We start from the raw sequence: 15865 nt of genomic DNA on the forward strand, positions 1-15865 counted from the left end.
GAAGACCGTCGAGCTCCGACGTTAAAAATCGAGAGTCGCGCCGGCGACTATAAACCCTCCAGCCGGACGACCGTCGAGCTCCGACGTTAAATATCGAGAGTCGAACTGATGACTATAAACCCTCCGGCCAGAAGACCGTCGAGCTCCGACATTAAATATCGAGAGTCGCGTTGGCGACTATAAACCTTCCGGTCGGAAGACCGTCGAGCTCCGACGTTAAAAATCGAGAGTCGCGCCGGCGACTATAAACCCTCCGGCCGGAAGACCATCGAGCTCTGACGTTAAAAATCGAGAGTCGCGTCGGCGACTATAAACCCTCCGGCCAGAAGACCGTCGAGCTTCGACGTTAAAAATCGCGCGCGGCGACTATAAACCCTCCGGGAAGACCGTCGAGCTCCGACGTTAAAATCGAGAGTCACGCGGCGATTATAAACTCACCGGGAAGACCGTCGAGCTCCGGCGTTAAAATCGAGTCGCGCCGATGACTATAAACCCTCCGGGGAAGACCGTCGAGCTCAGGCGTTAAAATCGAGTCGCGCCGGTGACTATAAACCCTCCGGCCGGAAGATCGTCGAGCTCCGACGTTAAAAATCGAGAGTCGCGCCGGCGACTATAAACCCTCCGGTCGAAAGACCGTCGAGCTCCGACGTTAAAAATCGAGAGTCGCGCCGGCGACTATAAACCCTCCGTCCGGAAGCCTTAAAAATCGAGAGTCGCGCTGGCGACTATAAACCCTCCGGCCGAAAGACCGTCGAGCTCCGACGTTAAAAATCGAGAGTCACGCTGGCGGCTATAAACACTCCGGCCGGAAGACCGTCGAGCTCCGACGTTAAAAATCGAGAGTCACGCCGGCGACTATTAACCCTCCGGCCGGAAGACCGTCGAGCTCCAACGTTAAAAATCACGAGTCGCGCCGGCGACTATAAACCCTCCGGGCGGAAGACCGTCGAGCTCCGACGTTAAAAATCGAGAGTCGCGTCGGCGACTATAAACCCTCCGGCCGGAAGACCGTCGAGCTCCGACGTTAAAAATCGAGAGTCGCGCCGGCGACTATAAACCCTCCGGCCGGAAGAAGACAACAAAGAGGTCGACTCTTAAGTCGTTTGGCCGATTGGCCAAGTAACCAAAAGTACTTCGTGAACCTCTGGCAAGAAATCCCGTTTGCGGAACAGGATATATTCCGCCGAGCGGACTAGCTACGCAAAATACTTCGTAAAAAACCCCTTTCGAACACAAGAAAGGTGGGATGAGAGGCGAATAACAAGGAGAAGTGGAGGAACATGAACAACGGTAGTTGGCAAGCCGAGCGGACAGTACTCATATTGATTAACAAAAGAAAAAGCAAGTAAAAGGATAGCATTAGAGAATTTAAGGTCGAGCGGCCGATTTACAAAAAGGATAGTCTTGGGCCGAGCGGCCGAATTACACATATATTTCTATTCCAGATAATCGTAAAGATCCTTCGGGATAGTGCTAAGGAGTGTTGCCTGGTCTTGAGCTGGGATGGTGGCGGAATCAGAAAGAAGACCCTTGGACTTCAAGTAGGTGGTGGTGGCATTCATAGCAAGCTCGAAGGCAGTGTACATCCGTTCGCAGACTTTTTCGGAGAATTCGACCGAACGGATGTAATTTTGCCTCAAGGCGGCGACCCGGCTTGGCTCAGCCTCCTGGTATTCTTTGAGGGCCGCTCGAGAGGCGTCGGCGGCGGCCTGGTGTTCTTGCAGGGCAACCTCAAGTTTCGTCACCATGTCTAATCGGGCCGCCTTCTCGCCGGCCAGCTGGTCTATCAGCTCTTTAACTTTTTGCTCCAGGCCTGAGCCTCGACATTCTTCTTCTCCAGATCGGCGATAGCCGTGTTCTTCCGCTCGGTTGCCAGGCTTATTTTGCGGTCCCGTGATTTGACCTGTCGCTCGAGCTCGGCTAGAGTATGGGCCTGATCGGCAGTCTTTTTTTGCTCAGCCGCCAATAGGTCTTGAGTCTTTTTCAGCTCTTTCTGCAGCTCGACGTATGAGGGGCCTTGAGAGCCGAGCGGGCCACCCGAAGCCTTCAACTTCTTTAGCTCCTCGTCCACCATAGTCAGACGATTGGAGACCGCGATTTCCTCCACCCATCGCTGACATAAGCAAGATTGTTAGTGGCCGATCGGAAAGAATACGTAAAAGACTTCAGAGAAAATATACTTACCCCAGTGGCCTGCTGCATATGGCTATTGGCCAGATTGCTAAGCGGAATCATAGCGACGCGTGCCCGAGCGTCGGCCCACATTTCGGCTAGAGGCCCCTTCATTGTGATAATGTGCTCGGGCGCTGTAGGCCGAGCGGACTCGGGCATTAATTCTTCGGTGGGGAGGTGCAAGGAGACCCTGATTGTATGGTGCCGACCAGGGGTCATCTGAGCAGAAGCCGGGGAAGGATCGGAGGTCGGCGCAGACATCTGGGATAAAATTGCTGAACGTTGAACTTGGCGGGCAGCGGGCGGAAGGACGTTGACTAGAACGGCCTCGAGGGGGTCCGCGGACGCGTCCAATTGGGACGGGGTCCGATCGGACGAGATGACCTCCACCGCTGGGGCTTTGCCGCGAGAATCAGCAGTGGTCCGCTCGGACGGCTGGACCGCAGAAGTCGCCGATCGAAGGGGTGTCTCCGCTTGGCACCTCTTTTGTCGGAGGGGGCGCTCTTCCTCCTGAGCCGAGCCTTCCTCCCGGACGGAAGGCTCTCGACTAGTAGTTGCGCCAGCCGCCTGTTCCGGGAGAGAAGCCTGAGTGGTCGACTCTCCCGCGTTCGTGTCGCTCTCCCCTTCATTAGAGCCGACCGGCTGAATGCCAAGCGACTCCATCTCTTTGGCAGCCGCGGCCTCGAGCGCCGCTGCCTTCCTTTTCAAAATGTCGGCCATCACTGACTCCATGACTATGTCCGCTGCAAAGGAAAAAGGAGAAAATCAGTTAGCAATCAAAGCGAATGCACAAGTAAAATTCTTACCGAAGCCGCTCGGAAGGGGGGTCCTGATCGGACTCAGGCCAAATATGTACATCACCCCTTCAGGCAGGAACTTATTGATGTCAAACTTCAGACCGGCCAGTATGTTGGCTGCGTGAAGATAATCCGGTCGGGTCTTGAATCTTTTGAGCTCTGGGGAGATTGGTGGTCCGACCTGCCACTGGGTACCGAAGGGGGCCCGCTCGGGCATACGAAGGTAGAAGTAGAACTCTTTCCAATGTTTATTGGAAGAGGACAATTTATTGAAAAAAACTAAACCGGGCCGAGTCTGGAACATGTATGTGCCCAGCTCGGACTGTTTAGGATAATAAAAAAAGTAGAAAACCTCCGGTCGGAGGGGGATATTGTGGATTTTAAACAGGACGACAACACCGCATAAAAGGCGAAAAGTGTTGGGGACTATGCTTCCGAGCGGAATGCCGAAAAAGTTGCAAACCTCTACGATGAACAAATGGATTGGAAAGCGCAGATCGGCGACGAACTGGTCGTGGAAAACACAGAAAGCTTCGCGCGATGGTTTGTGTGGCTGAGTGGAAGGGGAGGGTAATATAAGTTCAAAATCAGAAGGGATTTCGAAAGAGTCCATCAGAATATCGGCGTCGCGCCGATCGAAGCGCGACTCCATGGTGGTATACCATGGGCCGAGAGTTTGGTCTTGAGGCTGAGAGGAACTAGCCATTGTCCGAGCGGACGAAACCAAAAAAGGCGAAGAAAGGCAGAGGATCGAAGAAAGAAGATGACAAACGAAATAGTCCCCGAGGACCAAAACTCGGGAAAAGAAAGGCAAAGAAAACACAAGAACCAAAGATAGAACAGAAAAAGAGTCTTACATAGAAGAAGGAGGATCGACGAAGAACGAGGGATCGCCGGAAAAAGAGAACCGAAGCTGCCGGAGCACTGAAACGCCGAAGGAAGCTTCTGGGCACGCGAGAGCAGAAATGCGGCGAAGGCGGAGAAGGCGAAGGATTTATAGGGTTGAGCCCGAGCGGCCTCCACCGTCGGATTCAGGTCGCGAGAACCGGAGCACGCATCGCGCCGTCCATTTCAAACTAAGGCGGTCCCATTGAAGGTAACGCCGCCGCCGTACGCTGACGGCATCAGGGGTGCCACATGGCATTCCATCACGGGAGAGCATTTAATAAGCGCCTTATCGAGGCACAGAGCGCGTGCTTGGCCTTAATGTCGAAGATTTGCGCAAATGCCGAAGAGATCCGAGGAATGTTGCCGTTGACTGAACGTCGTAGCTACCCACGTGGGGGTCGAGCGGAAGATAGTTTCACGGAGACGTCGCTCGGTGCAACTAACAGTCCAGTCAGTTGGACTAATCGCCTCCTTCGACTAGACTTGAAGGGGAGGCAAGTGATCCGACAGTAAGGACGGGGGACCCCCTTTGAGGGAAGTCAACACCACGTGGAGGTCAAAGGTCAAACGGCCGACCGGAAAAGGGGGGGCCGACCGGCCGAACTGGGACTAAGCGGAAGCAAAGAACCCGACGAGGAGTCGGGTCTCCGACGCTCATGGTGAACAGGCTCGCCGGGCCGAGCGGGTAGCCCGCTCGGCCGAGGCATAAAGCAGTAATGCTGTGAACAGTTTCATCCGAGCACACGACTTGGAATCTCCCGAACGGATCAGTACCTACGTCCGATCGGACGTGATGGGACTGCCGAGCGGCCAGACGCTCGGCGCGGGAACAGAAGAGACAAAAGGACAAGGGAAACATCGGGAGACATCTTCTGACAACAAGCGTGTTCGATGACTAACCCATATGCAGAAGTCTATGACGGAAGGTTCTACTGTCCAATCAGAGAGGTGCTCGGACTGTAGCAGTATGGTGTCAGACAAGCTCCTCTGATAAGCCCATACTGAGGTATGGTAAGAGGACACGTATTCGCCTCGGTATGTGTGCATAAGCTTCTTCACAACTCTATATAAGGGTCCTCACACTTCGCCGGAGGTACGCATTCTCTAAGAGTCGAAGCCACCCCATAGTTTCCTCTTGCCTGACTTGAGCGTCGAAGGGTAGTCGCCGGGAACCCCTTCCCGGCCCGACTTCCTTGCAGGTTCGCCGGAGACCCCTACGATCAGTCGGAGATCCACGTCATTAGTTCGAAGAGCGCCAAGTGCCCAGCGCCCGTTGATTCAGTATTCGGACAGGATCATCACCTAAGCAATATTGTTAGCTCTAACTATTGCCTAAATTATTCATGTTATTTTAAATTTTCTATTAGATCATATTCTTTGAAAAAAAAAAGATAAATTAAAAAATATTAAAATTCACAATTAAATTTGACAACTAATCAGTTAATTAGTAACATTGACATCGAGCAAACCAGCGTCAATCGCCGTGTTGACGCCGACCCAACGAATAAAGCGTGAGAGATACAACAGCCGTCGGCTTGGGCGGGCCCCACTACTTTTTTCAAATTCCAGCCGTCCAGTCGACCGACAGCTCAGCAGACGAGCCCTTAAGATTTTTTTATTTTTTTATTTTTTATAAAGTCGAACTGCTGCTCCGTTCGTCTCCGCTGGTTCCTGCGCTGCGCTGTTGATCGCTTTACGTCCCTCTCGGCTTTCTGCCTGATCTGCCTCACCAGAACTTTCCCATCCACCTTCCCTCGAATCTCTCTTTGATCCAGCTTCATCGCATGCGCCTCTTCATCTGGGCGATCGAGGTGAGCGGAAAAAGGAGGCCAAGTGTTTTCTTCTCATCGCTTTGTTCCTTCGTTGGAGGATCAGATGCCTTTCTGGTCCTTCTTCTGCTGCGGACGGTGTTCCGATTGGTACGCCATCTCCCTTAATTTGATTTGACTTGCGCTTTGTTGTAAGAAAGGGAGAGCTTCGTTTGGTAGATGAGCAAAAGATTGCACCGTTGTGGGTTTTGATTGGAATCGTAGAGAAAATATTGCGGATTTTTGTGGATTCGTTGGGTTTGATCACAAAAGTAATTTGGGATTTGTAGGAAGGAGCAGAGGAGGAAGGATTCGAACTCGTGGAGAATATTCTCTCTGAAGGAACTGCAATCTGCAACGAACAATTTCAATTACGATAACAAGCTAGGTGAAGGCGGATTTGGCAGCGTCTACTGGGGTCAACTCTGGGATGGTTCTCAGGTTTAGTTGTGGTTTCCATCTTATTTTAGTTATTGTTTCGATGCTCTTATCATGAATTCATAGTTTACGGAGGATTATTTGTGGTTACGTGGTATCCCTTTTCGATTTCTTTTTCCCTCCTGCACATATCCCATGATATTCTTCAATAATGATATTAGCAAAGAATAGCGCCCCAATTTATTATATACGTCTTTGAGTGTGTGCAGGTGGAATTGATTCAATGACCTTGGAAATGCAAATAGCCTAACTTGATGGTATAGATTGTTGTATAATTTCTTTTGGTGTGGATGGTTTCCAGGCCACCTCCTCACTTTAATTTTTTTTTCATATTTTATTTGTTTTTCCCTGCTATGCCTAATATTAATTTTGATGACTAATTTCTATTTGTGTGGTAACTTAATGCTCATCTTATTTCTTTGATAGTCCTTTTCAGTTTGATTTGCTTTAATCATCAGACTAAGTAGCATATTTGTTTTACTATTGCATAATATTTCATTTTGTCCAAAGAGGTGGCAAATTAAAGTGTTATTTAATTTAACTGCAAATTTGTGTAAGCATATGTAATTGAGGAATTGTATTGTATTAAGGTTTGTGTTTTCCAATGTAAGTAAGAAATGAATTGCCTTAGTGCATGCGACCGCGAAAAAGGAGGAAAATGACTTGGGGGATAATGATATGATAGATAGGTAAGGATCGTTGAATTGAAATTAAACAAAACGTGTTTCGTCAAACCAATTTGGGTTTATTCCAAAAAATGTTAGCCATGGAGGCCTAATAAGCATGGATTGATGTAAAAGGTGAAACATGATTTGTATATTTTTTTTTGCTTATGCGAGTGTTAAAGGTATGATGTATTGATTGAATCCTCTCCCAAAACATTAAGATTAAGTGATCTCCTTGTCAAATTTACATGGTATCGAAAAGGAATGTGTTGAACTTTGTTAGTGCCATTATTTTTAAGACCATCCTGTGCATGGGCTTGTTTAGGTCAGTTCATAGTTCACCCTTTGGTAGGAGTTTTAGGATATAAAAGTTTGAATTTAACCTTTTCTTAAACAGCTTGGATTACAGTGCGCACAACCAAAGATTATTGTTAAGAAAATCTGCAATACTAGTGCCATTATTTTTTAAGACCATCCTGTGCTTGGGTTTGTTTAGCTCAGTTCATAGTTCACTCATTGGTAGGAGTGTTAGGATATAAAAGTTTGAATTCAACCTTTTCTTAAGCAGCTAGGATTACTGAGCACACAACCAAAGACTATTGTTAAGAAAATCTGCAATAGATTCTATAGAGATAATATATGATTTGTCTCAAGTATTGTTTGGTTGCATAATATGTCAAACTTGTGTACATATTGAGTTTTTAATATTATTTGAAAGGCAGGAGTGAAATCTTCCATCGAGGCCTAGATTAGTCTAATTCTTTCTTAATGGTTTTGTCATTCTGATTCAACTAAAAGTTCATAGACCAAGGCCACTTATAGTAGAAAAATTATTTGGAATCTTCCAAAGTCAAGGTGTCTCGTGTTAAGATTAAATACTTTTTCATGAGTTGGGAAAACAATTTTGATTTCTAATGTTATGTCAAAACTAAGATTAAATAATTTAGTTATATATGTATTTCCTTTGTGGTTTAGGTTTAGTGATATTTGATCAAGTGTTGGGCTATTAGATAGCAACATATACAAATAATAATAATAATAATAATGTAGTAGAGATGAAAATGTTCAGATGCTTTTATGGAATTATTAGAAAGGATAAAATATAAAATATTAATATTCGAGAGAAATTTGGTGTAGCTCTAATAGATGGTAAAATGAAGGAAGATGTATTAAGATGATTTGCACATTCAAAGACAATTAATAGCTTTTATAGTTAGAAGAGTTGAATCTATTAGACTGGAAGCTATAAGGGGTAGATGGAGAAGGTAAAAACAAAAGATGGTTCTATGATGATGATGATGCTCTTAATGATCATACCTAGCCAAGAAATCATTTAGTCACCATAATATATAATGAACTAAAGTGGAGATTTTGAAAAACCAAGGGTACATGGAATCCGCCTAAGGAGGTGCACATACAAAATTGGACCCATATTGTGTTTTCAATTGGAACTCATCTCAACATTTTCTCATCTACCATACTCATTGAATTGGTAGTGATCTGCATTGCAATTTTTCTTACAGACAAAGGGAAATCAAAAAGAATTTATTTGCTATTATCATTTATCAGTTCTGATGATCTGTAAATCGATCATTCACTCATCCATCCTTCACCATTAAGATTCTTCGTCCATGTTACCTGAAGTACAAAATCTTACACCTGCTGAAACATAGATTGATGACTGTCAAATGTTGAAATGCATTACAAGTTTTTATTTGTGGATCTAGTTGACTCCTGGTTCCTGCAACTATCTAGATCTTGAATTCTGGCTACACAAGATGCTAAATCTAACTTGAAAGTGGAATTTGCCTACTTCTAACAAAATATCCTCAAGTCATTTCCAAAGCAGAAACCCATGGTTTTGAATGATTTTTCCATACTGAATAATTTAATTTGTTTTTTCTAATCACAGATATATTTCCTTTGTATTATGTATTTGATTTTTTGGAGATGAAGATGAAGGATTTTGGGAAATACATTTTTTCATAGTTTCCTGAATTTTTTCATTGTACTATGATTAGACATATCCTAAATATCACTGGTATTATTTTATTTATTTTCTGGTGAAAAGTATGTTTGCTCTTTTAGTCTTTATTCATGATTTTAATAGATGCAACCCCTTATTATATACATCCTTTGAAATTCCATGACTTTCCTTTCAACTAGGCATGCCCACATAAACATATAAAGTAAACTATATTTGAATTGAAGCATAAAAAATCATGATTTTTATTACAAATAAATTTATAAATCGTTGTATATTATTTGTTTCAAACTTAAAAATAGAATTAAAATTTATTTTTTTATATTATACCAAATAGATTTAATTTGATCAAGGTTGATCAGATAAAAATGTATTTTCAGTTTAATTTCAATTTGGTTAGTTATAAAGCTAAAAAAAAAAAATGAATCATCTTAGAATACAGTATATACCTTTCATTGAGATTCATTTTGAATATTTCATTTTGACAGTTTTATACTATGAAAATTTGACTTATCATATTATTTTTTTAACTATAAAATTTAACCCATAATATTATTACATTTTGAAAATAAAAAAAAATTAAAAGTTTGATGTTTCATTGAAGGTTTAGTTTGAAACTTTAATTCATGTGAATGCAATTTTCCTTTACATGTCCCTTGATATATTGTGTCACCCTCCCTACCGGAGACATGGAAGACACATGGTGCATTTATCCTTATTATTACAAAACCAATATTTGAATTAAAAATATATATATTTTTAAAAATTATATTCAAATAGGGAAATTCTGAAAATAAGATTTTATGTTTTAAAAAGTAAAAAAAATCTTATAGTGATGTTTATTATTCAATTTAAATTGAAAAACTAAACAAAGAATTGGATTTCGTTTGTCTTATTTTTTAATTTGATAAATTTTGTTTGATTATGATTGAGCAAATCTGAATTTGTTTGTGAAATTCCTGATGAGTAACGAGGGCATAGGACATCTAATGTAAAAGAGGGGTGCTTGATAGGCTTCTAATTGTAAGAAGGTAGGGTGCTTGGCAGGGATGACCATGTGGTTGTCACTAGAGGAGTTTGGTAGATATCGGGTGCCACAAGCTCCCTACAGAAGGCAAAGTTGTCTTTTGGAACAACAAAGCTAGAAAGTGTTTCAAGGAAAATGACCTAGTGGAAACAGGGGCATGATCCACTAGATGCTCGCAGCAAGCTCAATGGACCCATATAGATATATATGCAAGGAAGACACAATTGCATCTTCCTATTCTACAAGATCTACAAAGGGGTCAGATCTACTTAAGTGCAAGTATGACCATTGATCTAAGGACTGAGATTGAAAGAGATTGATGAATCCTTCATCAGAGAGGCATTTAAAGTGAGTTTAGCAATAGTGGATGGTTGGTAAATACATTGCTGGAGGTGGTGGGTACTGCATTGGGTGTTCGAGACTGTGATCTGCAGTTGTTGTGGCTAGTGGAGAATTTAGGCAATGTGAGGTGGTGTAGCTTGGTTCCATGTGAGAAAGCTTGCAGTGGAAGGAAGGCTGTGGTAATGCTGCAGGAACTGCTAGGTGAAGGCCGTGGTGGAGATGGTCTGGCAGAAATCAGGGGTCTCTTCTCACAGTTGAACTGAGAGGAACATGATACTGAGTATCAAATACCAATAACAAATTAACTGATTCTTTTGAGTTGTCATTTGCAATTAATTATTACGTAATTGGTTTCTATTTTTGCTATAAAGTTGTTTGTTTGTGAACTTTCTCACATTCCTTTCTATGACCTAGAAAGCACAAATAGCACATTTAATGATTCAGAATGCTGGTGCTGGCATCTTATGAGTTACATAGCGACATTGAACTTTTTGATTCAATTATTGGTTTTACTTCTAATCGCCATTTCAAATTTGAAAAATATGCTCATTCCTTGTTCAGATTGCTGTCAAAAGGTTGAAAGTTTGGAGTAACTCTGAGCAAGAAGAATTTGCTGCCAAAGTTGAAACATTGGGAAGAGTGAAGCATAAGAACCTCTTAAGTTTCAGAGGATATTGTGCTGAAGGGCAGGAGCACCTCATATTGTATGACTATATGCCAAACTTGAGTTTGCAGTCACATCTTCATGGTTATAGCTCAGACGAGTGCCTCCTCGACTGGGGTAGGCGAATGTCCATTGCAATAGGAACAGCTGAGGGAATCACGTATGTTCATAAAATTAAATAGATTGCTCTTGAAGTCTGTGTGCATTTGGATTGACATGTATACCATTTCTTGTTTTAGTCATCTTCACCAACAGGCAACACCTATCATCCACCAGGACATTAAAGCAAGCAATGTTCTGCTAGACTCAGGTTTCTTGGCCCGAGTAGCAGATTTTGGTTTTGTGAAGCTAATTCCTGATGGTGCAAATCATCTGACAACTAATGCTAAAAGTGCGCTTGGCTATCTCACACCTGAGTACATCAAATCTGGGAAGGCCTCAGAGAGCTGTGATGTATATAGTTTTGGAATTCTCCTTTTAGAGCTTGTTTCTGGAAAAAGACCAATAGATAAAAATCTGTCGATTATAGATTGGGCTTTACCTCTTGTAAAGGAGAGGAAATACCGAGAGGTTGCAGATGCCAGACTTAATGGAGATTATATAGAAGAAGAATTGAAAAGAGTTGTGATTGTTGCACTGAATTGTGCTGAAAAAACCCCTGAAAAGAGACCCAAGATGCCAGAGGTTACCAGTTTACTGAAAGGAGCCTCTGAAGAGAAGTTATCAAGTCTAGAAAATGAGATGTTCAAAACAAAACCACTTGTTAGCTATCAAGGAACATCTACTCCCGTTGAAATATCCGAGGATGTTCTACAAGAACAAACTGCTTTAAAGAAATGATTGGAGATGATAAAATCATCTGTATATTCTAGTTGCTACATGCTTTTCGTCATCCAAATATCAAGATTTGTTGTCAAAAGGTCTTTTACAGGTTGACTGATCATTGTTTATGCATGTTGGAGTGATAACGATTTGGTTTGGTTAAAGATGTAAAAAGGATTCAATGTTTTAGGTCAAGATTGTTCTGAGTGCTGTTTGTAAATCAGTTGCACATGGCGGTGTGATTAAATTCAACCGAATGTGAGTTTCCTATTAATATTGCAGTTTTGATGATGCATTTTGCTGATGCCGTTCTAACATTCATTGTTATGTATGTCGTGCACAATTCTTTTTCTTTTTATATAATTTGTAGGTTTGCTATTTGCTTGTGTACTTATGGGATTTGTTTACTTGGCAGGATAAATTATATAGAGAATTATAATGGATATGATGCTTATGAACAATTTTTGTTCTATGTTGGATAAGAGTTTATTTATATTCATTTGAAATTTAAAAATAAATTATAAATAAGTTTTAACACTAATAAATTTTGCTTAATAATATTTATAAACAAAATTTCTGAAATAGTTGATGAATAAACTTTTTTTTTATTAACTTGCACAAATTTTGATTATGATTTTATTTTAAATTTTATATTGAAATTAAAATAATATATTTTTTTATTATATTAATGTTTGAAATAAATTATAGATATAGTATTTTTTTAGTTGAGCTTAATGAAAAGCTTGAGTGCTAAGACTTTTTAGTAAACAAGCTTAAACAAACTCTAAATGAATAAGGTTGGCTTGACTCAATTGCAATCTTAAATAGGATTGAGCACTGATGTCATCTAGTTGGGCTCATATATATAAGGGAGAACAGGAGAGTCAATTGATTTTGTAGAACTAACCAATGAGTTGTTGACTTAATCAAATTGTTTCTAATTTTTAAAAATAATAAAATTACTATGAAATTATTTGGATATTTATTTTTTATTTTAATATTAAATTGCTTCTGATCACTAAGTTGTTTGGCTAAACATCTTGATTTCTTTATGTTGGATCATAGGAGATGAATAGTCGATTGTTTGTTTTGCTTATTCACACCTCATGTTAGTAACTAGTGGAATATCAAATATAAAATGTAAATAAGAGGCAATGCTAATGTAGAGCCGTCACATCAATAGTCCCTAGAGCTGGTCCTACAGATATATATAGAGGAAAAATAAGAGGCAATGCTAATATTTAATTTTTATATGATTTAGAACCCTCACTTTCTATTTCACAATCTATGACTCGCCATTGGCAAATATCTTTATTTTTTTTCCCTTTTAAGATACCTTTAAGGTGGAGAAACTTTTTACAATCTAAGTTTACAAATAATAACAAGATATACAGATAAGTAATGATAATTACAACAAATAAACAATACAAGATGGAGCTCTTATTTTGACTTGCTTTCACTTATTGTTATTTGCCTATGTTTGCTCTTGCACATTGCTAAAAATCTCTTATTGTTTGGCGTATTCTAAATAGTTATCTGTTGAATTTCACCTGATCAATTGACTGATTTTGCGACTGCTTCCGCCTTCTATCTGCTAACGAATAACTGAGTTGACTAAACTTGCATCTAATCAATTACTTGAATCCTCAATAGATGAGTTGATTGATTCTTTATCCAATACTAATTGTGGTTCATAAACCATCTAACGTCTCCCGCCAATCTTTGCACATCAATAGTCTTCTTTTAGCTTTTTTGTTATGTTATTAGTCAACTAATTTTACATATCAATCGATTGCCTAGTCAACTTACGTCCAGCATAAATATTCTATTTGTAGGTAAACCCACATAAGCTGACTGCTTAATAATCAAGGGGGAGAAAGATGTATCATTAAACACCTTGGTGCTTATTTTACTTGTACACATATATATATTGACATCTTGATGTTTGGCATGTTGGAAATGTGAATAGAAATAAGAGAGGTGGATGGAAAGGTTTCCCATGTGCATGTGAGTTTAGTCTTACATTGGGGAACGAGTGGTTGGCAATGTAAGTCCTAGTGGGACTAGGGAATGTAAGTCTTAGTAGGACTATGTTGTATAAGTCCTAGTGAGACTAGGCAGAACAAATCCTATTTGGGATCTAAGTAATGACAAGTCCTGATTGAGAACTAGATAATGAAAAAAATCTAGCCAGGAACTAGATGGTGGAAGGCTTGGTTGAGAACCTGGCAGTGAAAAACACTTAGTTGGGAACTAGACAATGGAATACCTGGTTGACAATTAAACAATGGAAGACCTAGTTGGTAACTAAGCAGACTTAGTTGGGAACTATGTAAAGTCCAAGAGGGTCAACTGGAAGCTGAACACTTGGTAGTGGAAGTCTCGATGAGTTAGTTGAGAGATGAACACTTGGTAGTGGAAGTCTCGGTGGATCAACTAAGAGTTGAACACTTGACAAAAGAAACCTAGTAAGTTAGGTAGAGCAAATAATGAGTTTTGCATATTTATTTTGTTGAAAATTGCAACTGGACAAAGATTCAAATGACCAGAGAGTGTCCAAAGGCCGAACTAGTTGGGAACTGGTCTAGGTGATTGGACCTATGGTTCGGTCTACCAAAATTGTAGCTTGGTCCACCAAAATTGTAGTTAGATCGATTGAAAAATCTGGTCGACTGGAAGTTGATGTTATCAAGTTTGAGCGAATTGGTATTCAAATGAGCATTGACTGAGATCCAGAAGACCAAAAGAGTTTCAGGTGACCAAAAGTCACAAAAGTTAACCAAATCTGCATTCAAAGAAGATCGAGTTTGTTGCTAAGTCAGCAAAAGTCTAATCGATTGAAAGAGCTTCCAAGCAACTGGAAGAGTGTCGATCAAGCTCTATAAAAAGGGAGTCAAATCAGCTTCTTCTATCATCACTTGCAATCAAATCTCTTCATTCTCATTCTTAAAAAGTCCTCCAAGTTATGATTGTGTGATTCAGGAAGCACTATGAGGAGTGTCATGACATTCAAGGCTTCAACTCGAATAACACAAGTTTGCTTGTTTTAATTTCTTTATTACTTTCATTATTATTGTTATGCATTATTAAATCTGTAGGAGGTTTCTCTACCTTTGGAAAGTATCCAAAAAGGAGGGAAAAAATAGTAGACTAACTATTGAGTGCATAGCCTTGGACGTAGCACCCAAGGGGTGCAAATCAAGTAAATCCTTTACGTTCTTTTCTATTGTTGTTTATTATTATTTTTGTTGTGTTACTAATTTGATATATTAGAAAAGAATGACAAAAAGTCATATGTTATTCACCTCTCCCCTCGAGCGCAAAATAAATTCTACACTCTGGAATGTGATGAGTATAGATTATGTATGTTTTTAAGCATCATTGATTATATATCTTGTTACATTTCATAGTGTAATTTGTATTCACACACCCTATTTATTTGAATTTGGCTACTTTTACTCTTTTAATTTAGAAAACTGCTCTTTGCTTATTTTCATTGATAGGATATGAATTTGGAGCTAAAATTGAGCATTGAACGTGGAGCCAGAGCAAGGACACGCTATGGTCGTGTTCCATGACACGGGTGTGCTCTTACGACCAACAAAGACAAAGAATGGAGTAGAAAAAGGCTCAACATGAGTTAACCATGACTTATCATCGAGTTTCATTATCGATCCAAATACACGAAGCGTCCACAAAGAAAAAGCATTCAAAAGACCATCAAAATGAAGTTTTAACACGCTTCGACAATGTCCCATGACACGAGCGTGATCGTATGAAAGAAATCGACCATCCATGGCAACCAGCACGGGGGCATGTCAGCCTTAGACCGCACTGCAGACCAAAGTTAGAACGACCATAACTTTCAGATCAGTTTGAACCATGAGTCATATCACCTATGGAAATATAGATAATTTCAAGATCTGCAACTTTGTTCAGGGTTCAATCCAAGAAAACCTGGTTTAAAGGTCAAAAAATCATTTTGGTAGATCCCAACAAATCTACAAATCTGGGCAATTAGGGGGAAGTATAAAAGGGTCAAACAAATCCTTGCTTAGATCATCTTGGACCAGAAGACTCTACCCCCTCTTGGGGAGAAGGTTTTTTTCCCTCTTGGAGAAATCCTAGAGTAATCGTTTTCATCCATTTTGATGACCTATCCACTTCTGAAGTAAGGAATCATTCCGAAGACACCGGGAATCTTCTGCCTAAGCATTTCTTTATCTCTATTATCTGATTTGGATTGTATGAATGTTTC

At 40.8% G+C, this 15865-nt stretch overlaps 1 protein-coding gene across 2 annotated transcripts; it reads left to right on the plus strand.

The window, feature by feature from the left end:
• The first annotated feature begins 5507 nt into the window (after positions 1 to 5507).
• On the plus strand, positions 5508 to 11902 carry LOC122042405 (PTI1-like tyrosine-protein kinase At3g15890). Of its 2 annotated transcripts, XM_042602513.1 has the most exons (4): positions 5508 to 5776; positions 5956 to 6106; positions 10683 to 10945; positions 11025 to 11902. In XM_042602513.1, the coding sequence occupies exons 1-4, from the start codon at positions 5733 to 5735 to the stop codon at positions 11623 to 11625; spliced, it is 1059 nt and encodes a 352-aa protein (XP_042458447.1). In that variant the 5' UTR covers positions 5508 to 5732; the 3' UTR covers positions 11626 to 11902. The 2 variants fall into 2 exon arrangements, with proteins under 2 accessions (XP_042458447.1, XP_042458448.1); XM_042602514.1 differs by lacking the exons at positions 5508 to 5776; positions 5956 to 6106 and adding an exon at positions 6119 to 6360.
• The last annotated feature ends 3963 nt before the right edge of the window (positions 11903 to 15865 follow it).

The sequence above is a fragment of the Zingiber officinale genome, chromosome 2A, assembly GCF_018446385.1.
Source record: "Zingiber officinale cultivar Zhangliang chromosome 2A, Zo_v1.1, whole genome shotgun sequence".
Lineage (NCBI taxonomy): Eukaryota > Viridiplantae > Streptophyta > Magnoliopsida > Zingiberales > Zingiberaceae > Zingiber > Zingiber officinale.